At 33.7% G+C, this 22367-nt stretch overlaps 1 protein-coding gene across 1 annotated transcript; it reads right to left on the bottom strand.

Annotated features, from left to right (window-relative positions):
- Positions 1–19398: 19398 nt before the first annotated feature.
- LOC140451331 (uncharacterized) lies at positions 19399–22149 on the bottom strand. The gene is made up of 2 exons (XM_072545077.1): positions 21408–22149; positions 19399–20969 (listed from the first exon to the last, which is right to left on the bottom strand). Exons 1-2 carry the CDS (start codon positions 22147–22149, stop codon positions 19399–19401), a joined length of 2313 nt encoding a protein of 770 aa, XP_072401178.1.
- Between the last annotated feature and the right edge of the window lie 218 nt (positions 22150–22367).

The raw sequence follows: 22367 nt of genomic DNA, 5'->3' as shown, positions 1-22367 counted from the left end.
ATTAACACATAAGACATAAGAATTTATAAAGCCAATGTAAGACCAATAATGATATATTCCCCAGAAACAAGACCCGACACAGCCACAACGCAAAAGCTACTGGAAACGGCAGAAATGAGAGTACTGACAAGAATTACAGGAAATACTCTAAGCGGTCGAAAATTAAATGAAGGCATTAGAAGAAAATGTAACGTACAGTATATAAATGAATGGACACAAAACGGAAAAAAAGAATGGAACAACCACATAAGCAGAATGGAAGAGACGTTGTCGTCAAAATTGCAAGAGATAAGTCCCAATGCGCAAAACATGGAGTGACAACCTTCCATAGAGGTATTAAGCCACCAATGAACAAGCAGAATTGCTTATAAACAGGAAAAAAGAAGAAGAAGAAGAAGAAGAAGAAACCTCCTATTCGTACAGCGTGCCATGATCTGACATCTAGCTTTGAAAATGCATCAGCTAGTCATATTTTTCCAATTCCTTCTATTCAACGTACTGAAAAAAAGAATAAATATCGTCCAGAAAAAACAGCCATTATTACCTCAACTCCTTATAAAAAAAGAGTTGGAAAATTCGAAAAAGCCAGGTAAAATATTAAAAGGAATGCTAAAAAACCAGAACGCAATAAAGTAATGAAGAAAATGCCGTTTGCTTATATTGTAATGATTTAAATAGTGAACCACAATTTTTTGACACCTTTAGAACCTGAGTAGGCTGCCAGATCTGTAGACGTCAAGCTCACTATGCTTGTGCTGGGATGGACAATGAAAATCTGTAGGAAATACACATTTGTTTGTTTTGCCAGAATAATTAGCATCACCGTCATGCTCCAATTCCATTACCCCATCATACCTTATAGTATGAGACAAGATAGTTTTTCATAATGTTCTTATTAATGGCTAATTGTTAAAAAATTTGATAGGTTGATTTTCCAAAGATTGTACCAAATCATAGTTAGATTAATGACATAACGCGCCATAAATTAATAAGAGTAATATTGCTGTAATTATGCTGTATTTTTGTTATTTTCCTTAGTTACCCCATTATACCCCCTTACCCCTACACTTGATTAAAATTACTATGGTAAACACTGTAAACTTAAGATTAACTCAAGTGCTGGTTCAGCTCCAGCAGCCGTCGTAAAAAATATAGCCCAGTCTGGTTATGCAAAAATCATCGATTTCACGGCAAAATTTTTCGCAGATATCTGAAGCTTTTAAGACATAGGTGGGGGTTACTAGATGACGAATAGATGACAAAGTACTCGTATTTTTACCTTGCGTTTTTTTTAAACAATAATTTATGGTCACAATTTGATTTTTTGTCTATAAGTTTTTTCCCTTATATTTTAAATAAACAATATTTAAATCATTTTTTTATATCAAGAATACCTTTATTTTCCCGTTTTTTCAATTAAAATTGATAAATAATTTACGGAGATATTTGCAAAAAAGCAGTTTTTTTGCACTAATTTTTAAATTTTATTAATTTTTTCCTTTTTGTTGCAGGTTGTTTGTCTTCACTTATTAAATCAGTCTCTAAATATACATCTTCAGAATCACTCTCATCGTCAAACGTAACTGTACCGAAGTTGCAGCATATTTTCTCCTCTACTTCTTCCTCAGTACAATTTATGCACAAGTTCGTACAATTCAAACCACGTTTTCTGCACCCGTATCTAGTAGTTTTTCAACCTGTGGTGCATTTGCATGTAATGTGCTTTAATTTCTTTTCGGGAATTAAATTATCTAGAGTATAAATTGGTTCAAAACTAGTTTCACTTTGTCTCCAACCATAGGCACAAGCATATAACTTATTACCTGTCACATTTGTATTTGATAGTAAACCCGAAGAACATGCCGTTTGGCTGCAGCTTCAGTTGGGGGCAGAGTATCTAGTTTAAAATATATTTACCGATATTTCTGTTGAACTGTAACTATCTTAAATCATTTAAAGAAAGTGTATTGTTGTTTTTTTTTATAATTATTTATTATAATTAATTATTCTAAGATGGGCAGGACATCTGGCAAGATGACAGCAGAACAACCCTCCTAGAAGAATCCTTATGTCACAACCTGTGGGAAGTAGAAAAAGGGGTAGACCAAAACTCAGATGGAGGGATGGTGTAGATGAGGATGGTAGACAAATAGGCGCAGCAAACTGGCAATAGTTGGCAATGGATAGAACTGACTGGCGCAATAGACTTGGGAAGGTCGAGGCTCTTTTATAGGGCTGTAGCACCAATGATGATGATGATGATTAATTATTCATTTAATAGTTTTAAATATTACTTTCAATTTTCAATCAAAAAGTAATTAAATACGTTTAGTTAAAACTTTTTTGTTCAAAATACACAAAATATTTTACTTAAAGGAGTATAAGTATATTTCTTTCTAAAATCACTTCACTAAGACTGAAGTTTTGGAGCGTGGTGCTGAAACAGTTTCCCCTCCACTTTCCTATGTCGATCTTTCGAGAGTACCTTCGTTTCGAAAGGCTGTAAGTTTCGAAAAATTGGATGAATTTTATAGATATAAGTTTTAATATAAAGTTTAGATTTTCATTCAAAATTTGTGCAAATTTTACTTCTTAATGTTTATAAACAATGGAGATATGATTTTTTTAAAAATAGTCGCTAACTTCGTTCCTATTGGTATAAAAGTATATATAGGTATTGGTTCCATAGAAGGTTTTTTTTTAAATGCGAGTTTTTTTACCAGCTATCCAATGGTTTTACGTACAAGTCTGTAGCTTGGAAAATATAGAAGTTATTACAATTGTTTATAAGTAAAAAACATACCCCTTTTTCAAACGTTTATTTTGTAAATAATTTCGATGAAAACGCAATATGCATTTAACTTCTGAGGTAGTTTAAGTCTTAAAGAATCCTATGAAATTTGCTAAATATGTCTAGCATCATTCATAGGACAAGTTCAATAGTTTAAATAATTAGCCTCAGGGATAAATAAATTAAATAACTTTTAAACTATTTGACCGATGGGGGGAAATTTCGCACAAATTTAAAAGACGGTAATTCCTCGATGTTCAAATGTATTAATAACATTTTATTTTGTTAATAAAAAAATTAATAAAATTTATGAATTAGTGCAAAAAACTGCTTTTTTGCAAATATCTCCGTAAATTATTTATCAATTTTAATTGAAAAAACTGGAAAATAAAGATATTCTTAATATAAAAAAAAAATGATATAAATATTGTTTATTTAAAATATAAGGGAAAAAACTTATAGACAAAAAATCAAATTGCGACCATAAATTATTGTTTAAAAAAAACGCAAGATAAAAATACGAGTACCATCTATAAGTAACTCCCACCTATGTCTTAAAAGCTTCAGATATCTGCGAAACATTTTTCGACCTTTTTTTTTTAACCAGACTGGGCTAATAAGATAAGTTCATTTAGGACATCGCAAATAAATCAATAGTCAAAAAAAAAACTGCCGGCACGCCCATGTCCTCCATTTAAATGCTTTTAATTGAGACTGTATGATATTCACAGACATTCAGTATTCGCTTATTTGGCCGTCTTAAAATACATTCTTCATTAGCAAACGCTACAAAATAAAATCTAGTGTTTTTTGTATTTTCCAACGATAATTTCTTTAAACCGTTTATTCAGTGTATTGTGTTTTGTTGCCAAGTTTTCAAGTGTACTTTAGAGTTTGCAATTACTGAGACGAGATCCCCTTGTTGTTAATGGAAAGAAAATAAGAAGAGAAAAAGTAATAATTTCAGCTTTAATGGAGAACCTTTCGTTTATTATTTATTGATGAATAAATTAGTGCCGCATTAATGATGTCTGCCAGGTGGTTAAGCAGGGGATGGAAAAAATTTTATTACGGAGATCTTAAAAGAAATTATTGATGATATTTGCAAGTAAGTGAAAACAATTATTACTCCTTAACTGAAATCGTAATTTTAGTACTGTAACGGCGGATTTTTTGACCATTTGCTCCTTTTTTATGATAAAACTATCTTGCTGTGTCTTAAAAACGTCCTCTTTCCTCATCATCACTACTTACTTATTACTAAAAGTACAAGATTCTGATCGCTAATATCCAAAATGTTCACTGTTGAAGGATCATCATTCTTCGTATTTTCTGGAATACAATTTTCATACACAATAAAATATTCTGGGTCACTGTCATCTTTTAAAAAAATACCTATACTTGGTATTTGTGTTAGTTACAAAGGTAAAATAGTAGGCTTTGAAAAAATGACAGATTTCATATTATTAAACTGTAAACGGTAGGCTTTGAAAATGACAGTTTTCATACTATTACCTTTTTAATCGGTCTTTGTGGCTTGTTTTAATTGTTAAAAATGAATTTTTTTGTAGAAGAGTTAACAGATGTGATCTGGGTATTGGGAGAAAGTTCAAGAAATTGCTTACTTACATCCAGAATATATCACGAGGGATATCACGATTTCATTTGAAAAATTAATTGATTGTTTTGTTTGCACTTTCTCAAAAAAATGAGAGAACCAAAACTGTTTTAAGTGAAGAAAAGGAATATGATGTAATGATAACTACTATTGAAGATCCCCACAAACTTCGGCGGCAAAAATCCTTCGTAAACATAAACTGCATCCCTTCCGCATAGAGCTAAATCAAGAACTGACAGTCGATGATTATCAACGCAGATTAGCTTTTTGTCAATGGTCTCAGCAGCAAGTGCAAAGAGACCGATTTTTTCGATTATGTGCTTTTTGGAGATAAGGCTACATTTCACAAAAATGGAACGGTACTCAAACTAGGTAGGAACCATAGTCAAAACTAGGTGGTCTATAAATGTTTGGGGTAATATTGTTGGCAATTCTGTGATTTACCTACATTTTTTTTGACGGTCGTGTGAATTGGGCCATACATCTGGATTTTCTAAATAATCATTTGCCAATACTACTGCAAAATGTACAGCTCAAGATTCGACAACGAATGTGGTTTTTACACAACGGTGCTGCAGTTTACCACACTGCTTCTATTCTTCTTTGTGTGCCGTGCTTGTATTCAAGCGTTGGCTATCGTCATATTGACAAGCTGATGAAATGATTCTCGGTCGGCAGCTAGATGAAACAGTTCCTCGACCGTTTGACCTGTCCATTGTCTAATGTTACGCAGCCAGGACAGTTGTTTTCTTCCGATCCAACGGTTTCCTTCGATTTTGCCCTGAATGATTAACCGGAGTAAGCGATATTTAGGTCCTCTCATTATATGACCGAAGTATTGGACCTTTCTCATTTTGATGATGTTGAGCAATGCTCGTTCTTTGTGCACGGTCTCTAGCACGCGTTCGTTAGATATGTGTGCTGTCCACGGGATTCTGAGCATGCGACGGTAACACCATAACTCAAACGCTTCTAATTTGTTAAGATTTTTTATTTTTGTTGTCCAGGTTTCACATCCATAGAACAAAGTGGACCAGACGTAGCACTTCAATACTCTTAGACGTGTGGTCAACGACAGACTTCTACTGCATAATACAGAACGCCAGTTAATAAAGTTTTTCCGTGCGAGTTCTATTCTGGTCGAAATTTCCTCGTCACTTTCAACCCTGCAGTCAATCCAGCTACCCAGATATATAAAGTGTTCCACCCTTTCCAGGATTTTGTTATCTAATCTTAGTAACTGAGTCTTCGATATTAATTTTTCCGACCACCATCCATTTTGTTTTTTTTTGCGTTGATTGTTAATCCCTTTTCAGTGCATTCGTTGTTTACAGCATTCAACAGGGTTTGAAGATCTTCTAGACTCTCTGCCATTATTGCGGTGTCATCGGCGTATCTGATGTTGTTAATAATTTCACCACCGATCTTAACACCTTCGCGGCGATTATTTAACGCTATTTCAAAAACTGGTTCAGTGTAGGCATTAAACAACATCGTTGACATAACACATCCCTGTCTGACACCACGCTTAATAGAAACTTTAGCTGAAACCTCTTGGTCCACCTTAACACAAGCGGTCTGATTGTAGTAAAGATTTTTAAGCAATATAATGTCATACGTGTCCAGACCAACTGAGTCTAAGCATTGAAATAATAATGTATGTGGTACTCTATCAAAGGCTTTTTCGAAATCTATAAAACATACGTAAATATTTTTCCTAAACTCAATGCTCTTTTGTAAGAGTATTCGCATGCAAAAAAGAGCTTCTCGAGTACCCATACCGTTTCGGAAACCAAACTGCTCATCACCAGTTATCCCCTCACAAAGTTTATATATGCGACAATGCAATATTTTCATAAAAATTTTGAGCGTGTGACTCATTAAACTGATAAGTCGATAGTCGCTACACTGTCTTCTATTCACAATCATCTAACTAATAACTTTCCTGGGAGGTGAATAGGCAAAGGAGGACCAACTGTTTGGCCATCGCGATCACCGGAATTCTTCAAAATTAATTTTTTTACATGTGAGGCTGTATAAAATACCTTATATACCAGAAGCCTCCAACAACGCCAGATGATATGAAAAATAGAACAAGAGAAGCTTTTAAATGTTAAGAAATGTGGCTCGGTCATTTGAATATCGGTTACAAACTTGTATAGACGTTGAAGGTGGACATTTTGAACATTTATCTGAGACTTATTTCCTTAATATCACATTAATTGTTACATTCATTACATATTATTATGGTTTATAGATTTTTTTAGTTACTTATTGAATAAAAATAATTTTGTTATATTATCACTCAATACTCAATACTTATTTCTCCTTACAAAAATTAAATGTATTTCCGAAATTTGAAGAAAACTAAAAATATCTCGAAACATAATGGTATATAAAAATGAAAGAGTATCAGAAATACAATATTTCTAAAAAATATACAGGGTGATCCATCTAAGTGAATTGAGAAAATCATAATTCCGTTTTGTAGTTCACCCTGTATATAAATTTTATTCAATGATTTAAATTAAACTTAATTTAAAAACTATAATATGTTGTTTACAAAATTAATCTCACAAAAGGAGTCATGAAGCATCAGTTGCGCCATATTTTATTTGATAACTTGTTTAAAAATCTTAACTTTAAAGTTGTCTTTTTAAAACTACTTAACCGCGCCCTTTAGAATTTATTAAAATTTAAATTCAGCATCAACTTATCCTTAACGAATGGTGTATACAAAGAGACTAAAAATACGTGAATAGCAGTGACTAATAGTAAGGCTTTATAGGAATAAAAATGTTTTAATATATAAGTATAAAATTTTTTATAAATATATAAATAAATATATTTTAAATATTAGTCAACAGAATATATATATATATATATATATATATATATATATATATATATATAGTGGTAGGTATGTTTATCTGTTTTTTTACTTTGTATTTGTTCTTTCTTCTTCTTAGCCTTCTGTCGTCCATGTTTGAACATAGGCCTCTCCCAACTCCTTCCATCGGTCTCTATCCTGAGCAACATATTTCCAATTTGTTCCAGCTATTCTTTTAATATCATCAACCCATCTCATCTGTGGTCTTCCTCTTGGTCGTTTATTTTCGTAAGGTCTCCAATGTTGTATTGTAGTATTCCAACGTTGGCCTTTTTGTCTAGCAGTGTGGCCCGCGAAGCTCCATTTAAGTTTGGCAATTTTTGTTGCTATGTCCTCGACTTTTGTTTTGAATCTTACCCAGTCGTTCCTCTTTTTATCTGAAAGTCGTATACCTAACATTGCTCTTTCCATTGTTCTTTCTGTTGTGGCTAGTTTATTCATGTTTGCCTTGGTTAGGGTCCAGGTTTGACATCCATATGTCATGATAGGAATGATGCATTGGTTGAACACTTTGCACTTCAAGTATTGTGGTATTTTGCGGTTCTTAAGTATCCAACTAAGTTTTCCAAATCCTGCCCATGGATGGGGCATGGATGGCATGGGAAGGATTTGTTCTTTCTTGGCAGTTTTTAAATTTTTAACCTTTTTGGAAATGGTCCTAACAGTAACAGCCTTCTTTTCCAAATGTTGTCTTTTTCTCTTCTCCTTTTCTGCAGTAATCTTTTTTTTTAGATTCCTCATCCTTAGCTTTTCTTTTACTCCACAGAGTAGATGTAATTCCGTATGTTATTTTTTTGGTGTTTCTGTTTCCTTTTCGTTTAGGTGTCTTTGCAAACTGCAAAGTTTCATTCAGCCTTTGTTCGTTTGTGTTTTCATTATTATTATTAGGCTTTGATAGTTCAATTTGCTCCGTGTCTGTAGGTTCAGGGGGCATATCTTGGATGTTAATAATTTGAATATTTTCATCCAGCAGCCCATCTAATATTTGATTGCGATTTACAGTTAATACAGGAATCTCATTAATGTTAAGCAGTGCTTCGGTAGGCATATCTAAAGTTTGCTGTTCTACCGAAATCATTTCTATGGCCTGAGGAATGTGTTTAAAACTTTTCCATAACTTAAACAACAGTGGTTGTTCATTTTCTGTGACATCCCTATAATCATACTGCATCGGTTGGAACAGAATGCAAATGATAAATGCTAAGATATGTATATTTGCAGACGACATAGTATTAATTGCGGAAACTGTAGAAAAACTGAAATACAACTTAGAGAAATGGAACCTAGAAGCAAGCAAATACAACCTAAACGTAAACAAAGAAAAGACTCAGATAATGAAAATATAAAGGAAACAAGGGACGGAAGATCAAATAGAAGTAATGATAGACCAACAAAAAATAATACAGACAAATTCATACAAATACCTAGGAACAGTAATCAACAACAAAGGAGACATCGAGGACGATCTTAACAACAGAATGGAAAACACAGGAAAACTATTCCAAGCACTAAATAGAGGATTCCTTAATAACAAAGAAATATCAACAAAGACCAAGATGACAATATACAAAACAATATATAGACCTACAGTGACATATGGAGCAGAAAATTGGATATTAAACAAAAGACATCAGAGCAGAATTCAGGCAGCAGAGATGAAATACCTCAGAAGAACGATAGGAGTAAAAAGAACTGATAGAATCAGAAATGAAGAAATAAGAGAAAGACTCAAAATCAAACCGATACTCGAGTCAATCAAGGAGAAAAAATTGGCGTGGTTCGGACATCTAACCCGGATGGACAATATTAGACAAGTAAAAGGAGTGTGGGACGCCAAACTAATAGGGAAGAACAGAAGAGGAAGACCCATTAAAGAATTGAACAGTGACATCTCGCAGATACTGCAGAGTAAGGGTAAGACTTGACAGGAAGCAACACAGATGGCATCCAATAGGAAGGAATGGAGAAAGTTCGTTAAGAGCTAGGACACCTCAGAAGACTGTCAAATATTGTAATTTAATGAATTGTATTTTAAACGGCTCAACACCGAAAGGTACAAATGGGTCTACTGATGAAGTAAAGTATCCCTATAATCATTGTTAAATTCTTCAATAATGTCATTTCCTACTATGCAAGAGAAATCTTTGTAACTTAAGAATATGTAACTTAAATTTTCTGATTTTCTTTCGGAATTAACTGTCATTATTTTTGTGCTCCAAGACACTTGGAATAATCTAAAGCATTTGAATAGTCCGCAAGCCTTGAATTCACTTTTTATTGTTTCTGACTTTTCAGTTTGTTCCACGGCAATTTTCAGAACATTTGCGAAATGCTTCTTTTGATAATGTCTTTGAAGAATGATCTCGTCTCCATTGTATAACAGCCTTCTTCCATCCACTTTTGATAGTCTTGAAAGCTAATACATCTGCCGGTTGAAGAAGTCTCGTAGAGTTAGAATATAGACATATTAAAACAATATTTAGTTTTTTTACACAAGGTACTAGGGTCATGTGTGTTCGATGAATGTCTAAAAACAAAATGCGACAAAGACAATCAAAGTAAGAAAACCAGGTTTATAAAGAAAATAAACTGCACAAACACTTACCAAGACGTAGTCGCTCTTAGCAAATAAGTACCTTAGAAATTTAACTTAATACCACACACGACTAAATGACCTGTTAACAACGAGTTATACCGCGCAAATGACAGACTGTTTAACAACGAAATTTTCTAGAAGCGGCGTTGAATATTGGAAGATGAATTTGATATACTCGTTTTCATCGTTCTTGGCGTGTGCCTGAAATAAGCTACTACGGAATTTTTAATATTCGTCTCTCTCTGATACACAGATGCGTAATTCAATTGTGCGAGTCACGTTCGTCATGGTAAAGTGCGATGAGAAGGGAATGAAGAGACCACTCACGTCTCCCAGTATTGTAGCAATAACACCGATGCGTTTGGCCGATACGGTGTCGGTGATAAGTTCGGCCTCTTTACGAATACAGATAGCTGGCAGTGACGTGTTTTTTTTAACATGTTACCCTGATCTATGCAGGTTTCAAGTAGCTGATGAAATAGTTTTTATAAGTAAACAGTTTTTAATTAATTAATAGTTTGAGCTCTTACTGTGTGGAATTCCATTACATAAAATAATACTCTCGACATCTTAAAAATTCCAGTTTATTATAAATTAACTCTCTCTCTTCCGATACCCATTGCAATAATGACTTGTGGCATTGTTCTTGAATGAGCTGGCTAATAGGTTTATAATTGTAGCAATTACCATTGATATTTTATGTCGTTTTAGTCGATTTTAGTCAGTCATTGTTGGAATTTGTTCGGAACAGATTTACTTATTATTTTTTGTTGTGAATAACTGATTGTTCTATTTAATAAAAAAAAAATACCGGGAAAAACGATAACAGGAGAAATGCGACAATGTGTAGTTCATTTATTGGAGTGTTTTAAGAAAGAAAAAAAAACAACGGACCTTTGCTTTCGTTATCATCGGTACATGAACAAGTAGCGGACGCTTTGAAAATCAGTCTTCGCACAGTAACAAGAATAAAGAGTGAATACAAGACAGGGGCAGCTCTTACTACACCAGGAGAGTCACGTAATGTACAAAAAAAAATACTAATGATGTCAGCGATACTATAAAAGGAGAGATTAGAAATGTACTGTATGGCATGAAAGCAAAAGGAGAGCACGTTACAATTAAAGTTCTAAATACACAATTAAGAAACAAGCATCTCTATGACGGTTCTGATACAAGTTTGTGGCGTCTTATGAAAAATTGTGGGTTTTCATACAAACTAGAAAATAGTAGACGAGTGCTATGTGAGAAACCATGTATTGTCTCCAAACGACTGTATTTTTTGAGGCATTATATGAGAAATTTTTTAAGTCCAAGCCCACTTCAGTTCGTTTTTTTAGATGAAACATGGATATTCCTAAAAGGGGCATATAAACGTACTTGGCAAGATGACTGTGTGAAAAGCATCAGAAAAGGATACGAAAATACAGGTAAACGCTTTGTTGTTTTACATGCCGGAAGTAGGCAAGGATTTGTTAAAGATGCTGGATTACTGTTTTCTACGAAATCGAAGAGTGCAGACTATCATGATTCTATGGATAAAGAGTCTTTTAAAAAGTGGGTCTCCGAAAAGCTGATACCAATGTTGAAGGAACCATCTCTAATTATTATGGGTAATGCCTCATACCATAGCTCTTTAATAGAAAAGTTACCGAATGCCAGTTGGAAAAAATCGGACTTACAAGAATGGTTACGAGCGAAAAAAATAATTTTTGACGATGATTCGGGCAAGACAGAGCTATTGAGTCTTTGTCGCCAGAATAAACGACAAAATACCAGGTACGTTATAGACGAGCTACTCCAAGAACATGGGCATCAGGTTTTGAGATTGCCTCTATATCACTGTCAATATAATCCGATTGAGTTGGTCTGGGGCATTTCTAAACAATACTATGATCGTCATATTGGAGAACATGGACGTGGAGATGAAACAGTGAAAAAATTGCGATGCTAATGCATCGCAATTTTAAATTGCAATGCATTAGCTGAGGCAACACCTGCAGTGTGGGCGAGTTGTGTTAACCATACTGAAAAATTAATTCAGGACGACTGGGCAAAAATGGTCACATATGATGAAAATGAAAGTAGGATTATCATCGATTTGGCGGAAGATTCCAATGATGAAGACAGTCCCAGTGAAGACGTTGACTGATTAGCTAATTAATCAAGGTCAGTACGTTGTAACAGTTCAGAATTCGCTACAGTGCTTAAAACTTAAAAAATCTGTATCATTTTTTAATTAAAGTGGGTTAAATAATTAACACTTTTTTGGGTATATTTCAAAATCCTTTTAAAATGTACTTTTCGTTATATCCTGTCCTATTGTACTGCAAGCTAGGAAAATACTTCTTCGCAATTTATACGTATATTCCGTTATTAGAAATTTAATGAAAAATAATTTATAATTTTCTTTTATAACTATTATTTCGTTTGACATGCTACATTTTGCTCCGCCACTGGAGGAGGTAAACAAATCGAGCTTAGACAAGGAAAGACAGATGAAACAACTTATTGCAAGTGTTTTTACACGCACACGCCAAGAACGATGAAAACGATTATACTGGTATTTAGTATTAGTTGTACAGTGATGCCTTGTTTTTAAAAGTTTTTTAATGGGAGCCAATAACTGACACAAACATTAAGTATGGCCAATCACTGGGTATTTTACCCTAAATCATCTCCAAGAACCCTCAGCCGATTTGTCACAACTGTCAAATACCAATTTCAATGCAACATATAATGATAGACTGTCAAGTGTACTCAACAGAAAGATCTACAGCAAAAATACAACATAATCTAAAAGAAGCTCTAATAGAAGACATTCTACTAGAGCTTCGTATTTTTAAAAACTGTTATATGTAAAAAAACTTTTTCTAAATTAAAAATAAACCACCCCACTAACAACCTTAGGGGTTGATGCGGTTAAAAAAATGTTTAAATAAATGCGTATCCGCCTTCGACAGAGTTTTTGAATTTGACCATTATAAATATTACGACAAAATAAAAATTCTTTTCATTCGTATAAATGGAAAAAAGCCCGAAATCGAAATATGGGTAGGTACTTTAAACATCAATCATGCTCTATTTTAAATTGCTTTTGATATTTTAAGAACTCAGCAAATCATTTTAAGAGCAGTAGTCACTTCCACGTCTGTAATATAATTGCTCAACGTCGGTCTGAATACTAATAAAAAGGCTCATTACTGAAAATTGATTTGATGTTCATTCAGTGACGATATTTGCAAAGTGCCTAGCTCTCCAAAAGAGCCTCGTCCTTTTCAGTTAGACCTCCAGGGAGGGATGGAGGCGTTAAGGAATTTACCGTTGGTATTTATAACACAAATTAGTATTTAGGTTTTTTCGTATAGTTATATTACTGATTTACGAATTACTTGGAAAACATGAAGAATAAATGTGACTTTAGTCACAAAAAAAGTAAATGGGAGAAATCCTTAATAAATTATATGTTAGTCGAAAAAAGTAACAGAAACTTAAAAAGAGATGTGCAAATAAGAGAGATTATGACTTAGACAACGATCACATTTTACGGTTGCCAAAACAAAAGATGTGGATATAAAAAGAACGGCACATGGCACGTTGACATTATCTCTGTCAGGAGAATTTACAAAAATCGTTAGTAAAATGTACTCAAATATAAATGACAATATTTGGAATGTGTTTCTAGTTTTTACTTAAATATATCTTAGTATCACAGGTTGAGACAAAATTGTAGACAATTTAAAACATACTTAAAAATATGTGATCAATCAGTGTTAGGATCGCTTTAATTTTCTTAATAAAAGTTCACTAAACTTGAGAAAAACTCCGTTTCAATTGCAAGGTAAAAATCTTGTTTACATCTTCGTCTCGTTCTTTAAAAAAAAAGAGTTTCTGTCAGTTGCGTTATCTGCCTTCTTGTGAAATTGGTGCTCAGCTGTCTGGTGAGCATCTGCACCCATCTGTTCTACATGGTCTCTTCAGCAGTGCTCCTTGTTCTTATCCATCTGACAACATCCTGCACTTCCAATTAACTTAAAATATCCTTGATACGTACTCTATAGTTTAATGTGCTCCAATTTCCTCTTCTTCTTCTTAGTTCAGGCGAGACTCGTTAATCTCTAACACTTGATTCTATGACCTTTGTACCATACCTTGTTTTTTCCATTAACCCCTGTTAAGTCCTCTTGCTTCTGGTTCAATCCTCAGTTAACTTTTTGGGACTTTTTGTTCTATAGATGGTAAAATTATGTTAATCTTCTCAATGAAGATTAGCTCTGGTTCCATTATATCTGAGTTCATCATAAAGATGGATTCCTCCAGTATTATAGTTCCAGTAGTATTTGTGTGCCTATTTAATACATAATTCTTCGGCCTCTAAGTACAGTTTGCTTTGAATCTGAAGATAGTCATAAAGGTTACCGCCGAATTATACAATTTCAGCAGAAGAAGACCTGTAATAGCCTCTAAAGATGCCGTTCCTGTACTTTTTAAGGCTCCTGTTATATTAATAAGTGCTTATCTTTGTAGGGTGGTGAGAGAAGTTCAGCAGACGAAAGAGTGAACGACTGTCCCTAGCAACAGTCAACAATCAAGAGAGAGTCTTTCTTCTTGCTATTTTAAAACAGTCTGTATTTCTAAAGGAGGGGAGGTTGAACTGGAATAGGAAGGGTTATCAAGGGTTGAACTAAGTTTATGATTGTAAAATTGTGGTAGAAGGATTGTTAGTAATACAGCGAAAAAATGACATGATTTTTCGCATGTGAAAAAATTGAACACTTGTTTTATAGGCTTCTGGGGATTATATTGTTTTATAGTCGATCTACCCTTGAAAAGTATCATACTTTCATCAACGACGACCCTTCTTGTTGTTTTGTAGTGAGTTTGAAAATTATGATTGAGTTTTTCCCTAACTGGGCGTTATATTAATTTGTATAGCTTGTCTCTGTTGTTTTTTGGAATATCTAAGCTATTGTTGCAATGAATACTTGTCAAAATGTTCTCAAAGCGATTACGTGACATTGCGTTAGTAACTAGAGAAACGCCTAAATCGAGACTTCCATTCCAGTAATGTTTCCAGGTCGGCAGTTGGTAATAGGCCATAAAATAATTGATACCAATGAAACTGAGGAGCTCTTTTTCCATGAGATCCAATTGTATATTTCTCAGGATAGCGTACAAATTATTTTGGTAATTTATATCGCCTATGATGGAGCCAAGAACTTTTAAGAAAACGCTTGTAGGAGTTTCAGAACTATCAAACAATTCCTCGACCACACCTTCCGGCTCTAAATAATCGGATAGTTTGGTTTTAATACTACATTTCTTCCATCTACGAGCAGGTTGTTCTTGAACTTCATTATAAGCAGACTCTTCTGTTTCAACTTTTGGTAAGCGCAGCTTTCTGTTTATATTCTCAGTGTTTTGCTCAAAAGATTTTCTTGAAGTACACGCTTCCACCGATGCAGCAGTGATAGTGACTGATTCGCTTAAAATGGTTGGAGGGAGTCCAATATCTTGTAAAATAATATCCTGTTTCTCATCATTATTATTATCGAATTTATTTTCAAATGTACTTATATATAAAGAATTAGGCCTTGTGGCATTATCGTTATCATTTACTTCACTTGAAATGATCGGAAAAGATATAAAATATTCACTTTTTTTCATCACCATTTCTTTTGAAATTATTTTTAAATATATTTGGAACTAGCGAATCGAAATCCGTGTCACTATCATTATCACTTTCGTCTATATCAGTGTCAAAATTATTATCTAAGGGTAAGTCATCACCTGCCATAATTTCGTTGGCTATGTCTTGTAATTCTATTTCAGAAAGAGGTTTATTGTAAAACCATTTTATTTTTTTATGCTCCATATTCCTGACGGTACTTTTGCGGACTCTGAAACAAATACCGTTTTCGTACCTAAACCTTTTTCTAAATACAGATTTTTTTTTGCATACTAGTAATACAAATTTACTATATATATACAATTAGAGCTTACCTTTTCTTGTGAAATGACGAAAACACGATAAAAGTTGGATACTAACCTCACACCATGCACTTCAGAACGTAACTCATCAAATACTAATGTGTTGCCAGGCCAGGCCCAAAAAATTTATTTCCCCAAGTTGTGTTTTAAAAGTTGCTAGATTTTGAACAAAATTCCCCAGATTTATATATTTCAGTTTTTAACAAATCTTCTCCTACATGTATGCAACCCGTGTTGCACTGTGTGTTGCCTGCCATGTAGGTTAACGATATTATATCCAACCATAGGAGTTTTCAACGCTTCTTGTTTGTTTCGAGCTTCTGTCATATGGCGTATATTAATATTATACACGGATTATATGACATATGACAGAAGCTCAAAACAAATGAGAAGCGTTGTAAAGTCCTATTGGTGGCACTGACAGGCATAGTAATTGTTTTTGACATTATTGACAGTCAGGGAACCCCAGGCAATATCATTGTTCGCAGTAGCGTCAATTCATCAAACTGTATTGAGTGTGGCCTATATGTGTAATCAGTCAACGCGATCTTATCTTGTCGTTGTAGTACATTTAATATTCACATAATTACTGGACTTTTAAAAATAACTTTTTCTTACTAAATTTGATAACATATTTTGGCCAGTTTGATTTCCCCAGATATTAGTCATTTTAAAAAAATTTTCCTCAGTCCCCAAAGATTTTCAATTTTCCCCAGTTCTGAAGAAAAATCCCCAGACCTGGCATCCCTGAATGTAAATATTACTTTTGCACATGCACTGCATCGGAGAGGTAGAAAATACATAGGACTTATGTGTACCTACCGTCAGGCAGAAGCGAAACAAATGAAATATATACAATATACAAGCGTTCAAACTCTGTGGTACTTTAAAGTACCATCGAACAACAAAGGGTTAATGTCTCTACCCCCAAATAATTGAAAATCATTAGCTCGTATAATAAATTAGTAAATGTTGTCCAGCTAGTTGTACCTATGGACTTCTTCTTCTTCCATTTCTTGGAGATCTTTCGATCTGTTTAATTCTGAAGCTGTCTGTGGTTAATTTCCTGGGAGGTAGATTGCCAACTATCCCTCCATCTTTTAGGTGGTCTTCCAGGAGGTCTTGAACCGGGCGGGTTGTTTTCTAGGGCAATTTTTGGGAGTCTATTCTCATCCTCAACAACTCCGCCTGAATTGTCTGATGGGTAGATTGAGTAGATCATCGGATGACAGTGCCAAGCCTGGATAAAGGAGGAGGGTCCCTAAGGTGAAGTTAGCCACCTACCTGGGGTAAAGAGTCCATACTGGCTCACAGAACTGAAGATACAGCCTCGGATACCGGACGGAACTATCAGATGACGACACGCTCTATGACAACGGAAAAACGAGTTGGTAAACGAAAACCTAAACACCCCATCGCAAGAATCGCGTGCTGGAACATAACGTCGTGGGACGGAAGAGACCTATGGACTTACGAGGATAAATCTTATGTTAGCCCTGAGAAATTTTACTAACAATTATTTTCAACCATGAAAGAAAGCTGCATATGTATAGTCACCTCATCAATCCCGGATAATAGTGATGCTTATATCGAAAAAACAACCAAATTTCTCATTAAAAATTTCAAGTAAATTTGTTTTTCTGTTCTTTTATTATTTTTTTTTATTTAAACACAAAACCACATCAACCGCGCCGGGTTATTAGTGGATATAACAAATACATGAAATATTACATTAAATAAAATTGAATAACTTGATGTCTTTTAAATAGCTTAACACTGTCGAAATTTTTTTGGTGAAAACTGTCTTGAGATCATCATATGTGAATCCGTGGGATCTTCTTTTTTCCTTGAATTGAGGACAATCAAGCAGGATGTGTTTCACAGTCAGTGGGTTAGAGCAGCTGGAGCAGATAGGTAGTGGTTCTTTTGTTATTAGGTATTTGTGTGTTAAGGCAGTATGGCCAATTCTTAAACGATTAATAATGACTTGTTTGCTTCTGTTTAAAGGAGTCTCCAGGACATCAGTTATTTTTGGGCAAATTACATTTAATTTAGTACCTAATTTTTCCCAATAATTTTGCCAAGTATTAGTACAGTGGGTTTTATTCAGGTTTTTTAGATCGGTGTACGGATATATCTTCAATTTTGCAGGATGTTTTTAGTTCATTCGACTTTTGTTAGCCAGTTGGTCTGCTTTTTCACTTCACCGTTCTACTCTTTTCGAAGAAGATTAGGGCTTCCAAAATAGCTGTAGCCTCACCTGTTAGTATACTGCAGTTTGTTGGTATTGATATGCTATAAGAATTTTCTTTACAGTGATCGGCAGCAGCGTGACCATTTGAAGTTTTAGAGTCATCGGGGTAAATATTTGCAAATAATTAGGATAGTGGTCTATGTCTTTTTATTGTTTGTTTTTATTTTGTGTTAAAATTTGTATATGACATCTTATTTTATAAATAAAGTTTTATAAATTAATAAGAGGTGCTACTAAAAAAGTGTTAAGTACTGTTAAAAAAAATTTAAAATTTCAATTGGCCCGTTGATTAAACAAGTTACTCATTCCTAATATAACTTATTTTTTGACAAAAAAACAAAAAGAATTATCTCTGCATTACATATGAACCAAATTAACAGTCAGTAAAATAATATTGCTGTGAAAGCTTCGGGACAGAAAAGCCTTCTAATTCAAATTTCCCGTCAGCACATTTCTCCTTTAACATACTTTGTTTACATTAATCTAGATTAGCATTTTAGATACAACGGGTAATATGTTTTTATATTCGTCGAATGAACGACCAGCATTATTTATAATTTTCGAAACCATCAGACTGAAAAAACTAATTACACTCTTCGGTTGTAAATCCTCGTATAAGGAAATTACAAAAAAAAAATTCAAAGTAACTTTACCCGAAGCCTATTCGACCCTGTACGGCCCCAAATGATTTAATTTTTAAATCGCAATGCGGCTCTACCGTGCCGAAAGCTTCGCTAGTTATTAAAATATCTCGCGTGAGAAGAAGAAAAAGTATGAATACATAATATGCAAATCTGGTGGAATAATAAACGACAGTCTGTGCCTCTCCCGTTAAGACGATAGAAGACGGATTTTACGAAAATGACACTATGAAAGTCGAGAAACGTCGACGTTTAGAAAAACTAATTCTAAATTAAAATGAGTAAAATCTTAGATACAGTGGGCCTTTTCCTTGAAATTTTAAAAATGTATATACATTATATTCTTCAAATCTAATGATGACAAAAGTCTGAAATTCGTATAATACTTGGCCCACAATTTTATACTTTCGTTTGTTTTATATTTTATGGGTTTATAAGTTAAACAATATTGTACTAATTAAACTTATATTTTTTTACAATCTTATCAATATCAAACACATGTCAATCTGTCATGTCGGTTGATTGTTGACTGCCTGAAGTAAGCCATGTCATGTGTATGTAACGTAGCCCCCTGCTACACTATTACACAGCTATATATTATATTAAACACCTTCCCCCTAAGATCGATATCTATAAGGGGTTTTTATATTACGACCAACTCTGGTCTTATAACTGTTAGAAGTCGTCTCAATATTTGGGTTGACATTATGACTCAACATAGATACTGATTTTACATTTGGGCTTGGACACCCAATTATTTTATTAACACTATCATTTACGTGGCTGCTAATAGTATCTTTATGAACACTCTGTGACTGAATATCAGGATACAACTCGGGTGTTCTGGTACATGAGTGTTTCATTTGCTGTGAGTTCCGTCTAATAATTCTATTGTTACCTTCTTTTCTCACCCAATATGATCTAGGTTCATTTGCTTTTTCTAATACAATTGCTTTAAGCCAATAATTATCTTTTGAACTTCTTATTACTACACTATCTCCCTTTCTAAACTCTACTGGTTTTCTTCGTAATGTCTTATCATAATGTAATTGTAATTTTTCTTTTTCTCTGCACAAATTCTCATATACTTGTTTCTGGATTGTAGGTTCTAATTTATTAGCTGTAATACGGAGCTGTAGTACGGAGCTATAGCTGTAATTAGGATCATACGGGACTAAAGCTGGTGATTTACAAATGATGTCCTTTAAATTATCGAAACATTTTAGATGTGAAGGGAGCCACACCCATTCTATATTATTTTTAAGTAATTGACAAAGAGGTTGAATATGTTCAGCCATATTCGGAATATACCGTCTAACATAATTGAATGCACCCAAAATTCGTTGCAATTCTATTTTACTATTTGGTTCTTTGAGTTTGCAAAGTGATTCCACTCTATCAGGATCTATTTGCATCCCTTTATGTGAAAAAACTTGGCCCATAAATTTGACCTCTTCTTGACAATATTGGAATTTGTCACTATTAAACTTCGCTCCTACTTCTTTAGCCCTTTCTAAAACTTTTTTAACAATTGTGTCATGTTCTTTTTTTGTTGTTCCCATAACAATCATATCATCATGACAAATCAATAAATTCTCTATACCTTTAAATTTATCTTCTACTACTTCTTGAAACAGATCCTGGGAATTTGATAATCCATACGGCAATACTTTATATCTGAAAATTCCATACGATGTTGCAAAACAGCATTTCCAGGTTGATGCCTCATCAAGTTCCAAATGATGATACCCTTCAGAGAGATCAAATACAGAGAATATCTTTTTACCCATCATTTGTGCACAAACATCTTCCAATTTATGTACTATTCTTGGTTTGCGGACAATTTGTTTATTTAAGTCTGATGGGTCTAGGCATAAACGTAACTTACCATTTTGCTTATTCACAATAACAATGCGGTTTATGCTTGCCCTTGGGTCAATTTCGTTAACTTTCACAATTGCCCCTCTTTTTGTCAACCTATCTAATTCATCTCTTAACTTATCTCTAATTGCAACAGGTACATTTATGGGTGGGTAACTTACTGGTTCAAAATTGTCTACTGTAATAATCCTATGTTTACCATACAATTTACCATGACCCCTAAAAACATCAGGGTTAAGGTTTATAAATTTATTCCTTTCGGCTAGTTCTAAAGTACCACAACTCTCAACATTGTTGATTCGTTTAACTAATCTCAAATCAACACATAATTTATCACTTAAAAGAACTCGAGTTGCCCCATCAATAATAGTGAAGTCATCATAAACATACTTATTTTTATATTTACAAACTAAATTTACAACACCTATTGTTTTAGCCTAAGTACCCTCAAACCCTTTAAGTACATACTGATTATGCCTAATTTTAAACTGTTTATCAATTTTCTTAAACATTTTTAATGGAATTATACTTACATCAGCACCTGTGTCAAGTTTTACTTTAATTCTTTTATTTTCAATTTCTATAATTTCATCATAAATATTTTGACAACTTACATCTTGGTATACTTTATTATCATTTCCTACAAAAATATCAGATGATCCATCACTGCTAAATTTATCTATGACATCAATATTCTTGACTCTGCACGACTATGCAAAATGGTTTAAAATCCCACATTTCTTACATTTCTTTCCATATGCTGGACATTCTCTGGCTCCATGAGTTAATTGACACCGTTTGCACTTGAATTTTTCATTAGTGTTGGTTTTACTTTTAGAGTTATTATAGTTTCTATGGCCCTGGAACTTATCTTTATTCCTTTCTTTATGAACTTGTCCTATATCCACATCTTTCGTTTCGTTATGAAATTTCAAATTTTGGTTTTTACTTTGCTCACTAGTTCTACAAAATTCGATGGCCTTTTGTAGGGTAAGTTTGTCTACTCTCAATAAAGCTTCTCTAGTAACTGAATCTCTGATGCTCATCAATATCTTGTCTTTCAGAGCTTTATCTTCGGCTGTTTGTTCAGGATCAATTTCATTATAATTACATGTTCGAATCAAATGTCTACAACTAGTAAGAAACTGCTCAAATGACTCTCCTTCTTTCTGAACTCTCGTGATAAAATTGTATCTTTCAAATGATTCGTTCATCCTTGGATTAACATATTTGTCGATTAGTGACATCATTAAATCGTACTTATTGGTTTCGTCTTCTGGGATGGCGAATGTGGACATAATTTTGACAGACTCAGTTCCAATTATATTTCTTAAAATTGACAGTTTTATTTTATCTGCTGACTGGTCTTGTCCTGTTGCTAGTAAGTAATCTTCGAAACAGGTTTTCCAACACTTCCATTCACTTGCCGCAGTTTGTCCCTGTAGGTCAAAATCTGATGGTAGCTTTACACTTATTCCCATTGCCATTTTAGGTTATGTTACCTCGTGCCTCACTATGTTCTTAAAGTTTTTTTTTTCTTTTATGGTAAAATTTAGTTTTTCGACTGTACCCAGCTAACTGTTTGACTGCGCCATGTTTTATATTTTATGGGTTTATAAGTTAAACAATAACAACAAGATAACAATCTTATCAATATCAAAAACATGTCAATCTGTCATGTCGGTTGATTGTTGACTGCCTGAAG

The sequence above is a fragment of the Diabrotica undecimpunctata genome, chromosome 9 (genome assembly GCF_040954645.1).
Source record: "Diabrotica undecimpunctata isolate CICGRU chromosome 9, icDiaUnde3, whole genome shotgun sequence".
NCBI classification, from domain to species: Eukaryota; Metazoa; Arthropoda; class Insecta; order Coleoptera; family Chrysomelidae; genus Diabrotica; species Diabrotica undecimpunctata.
This window is presented reverse-complemented; position numbering and strand designations above follow the sequence as displayed.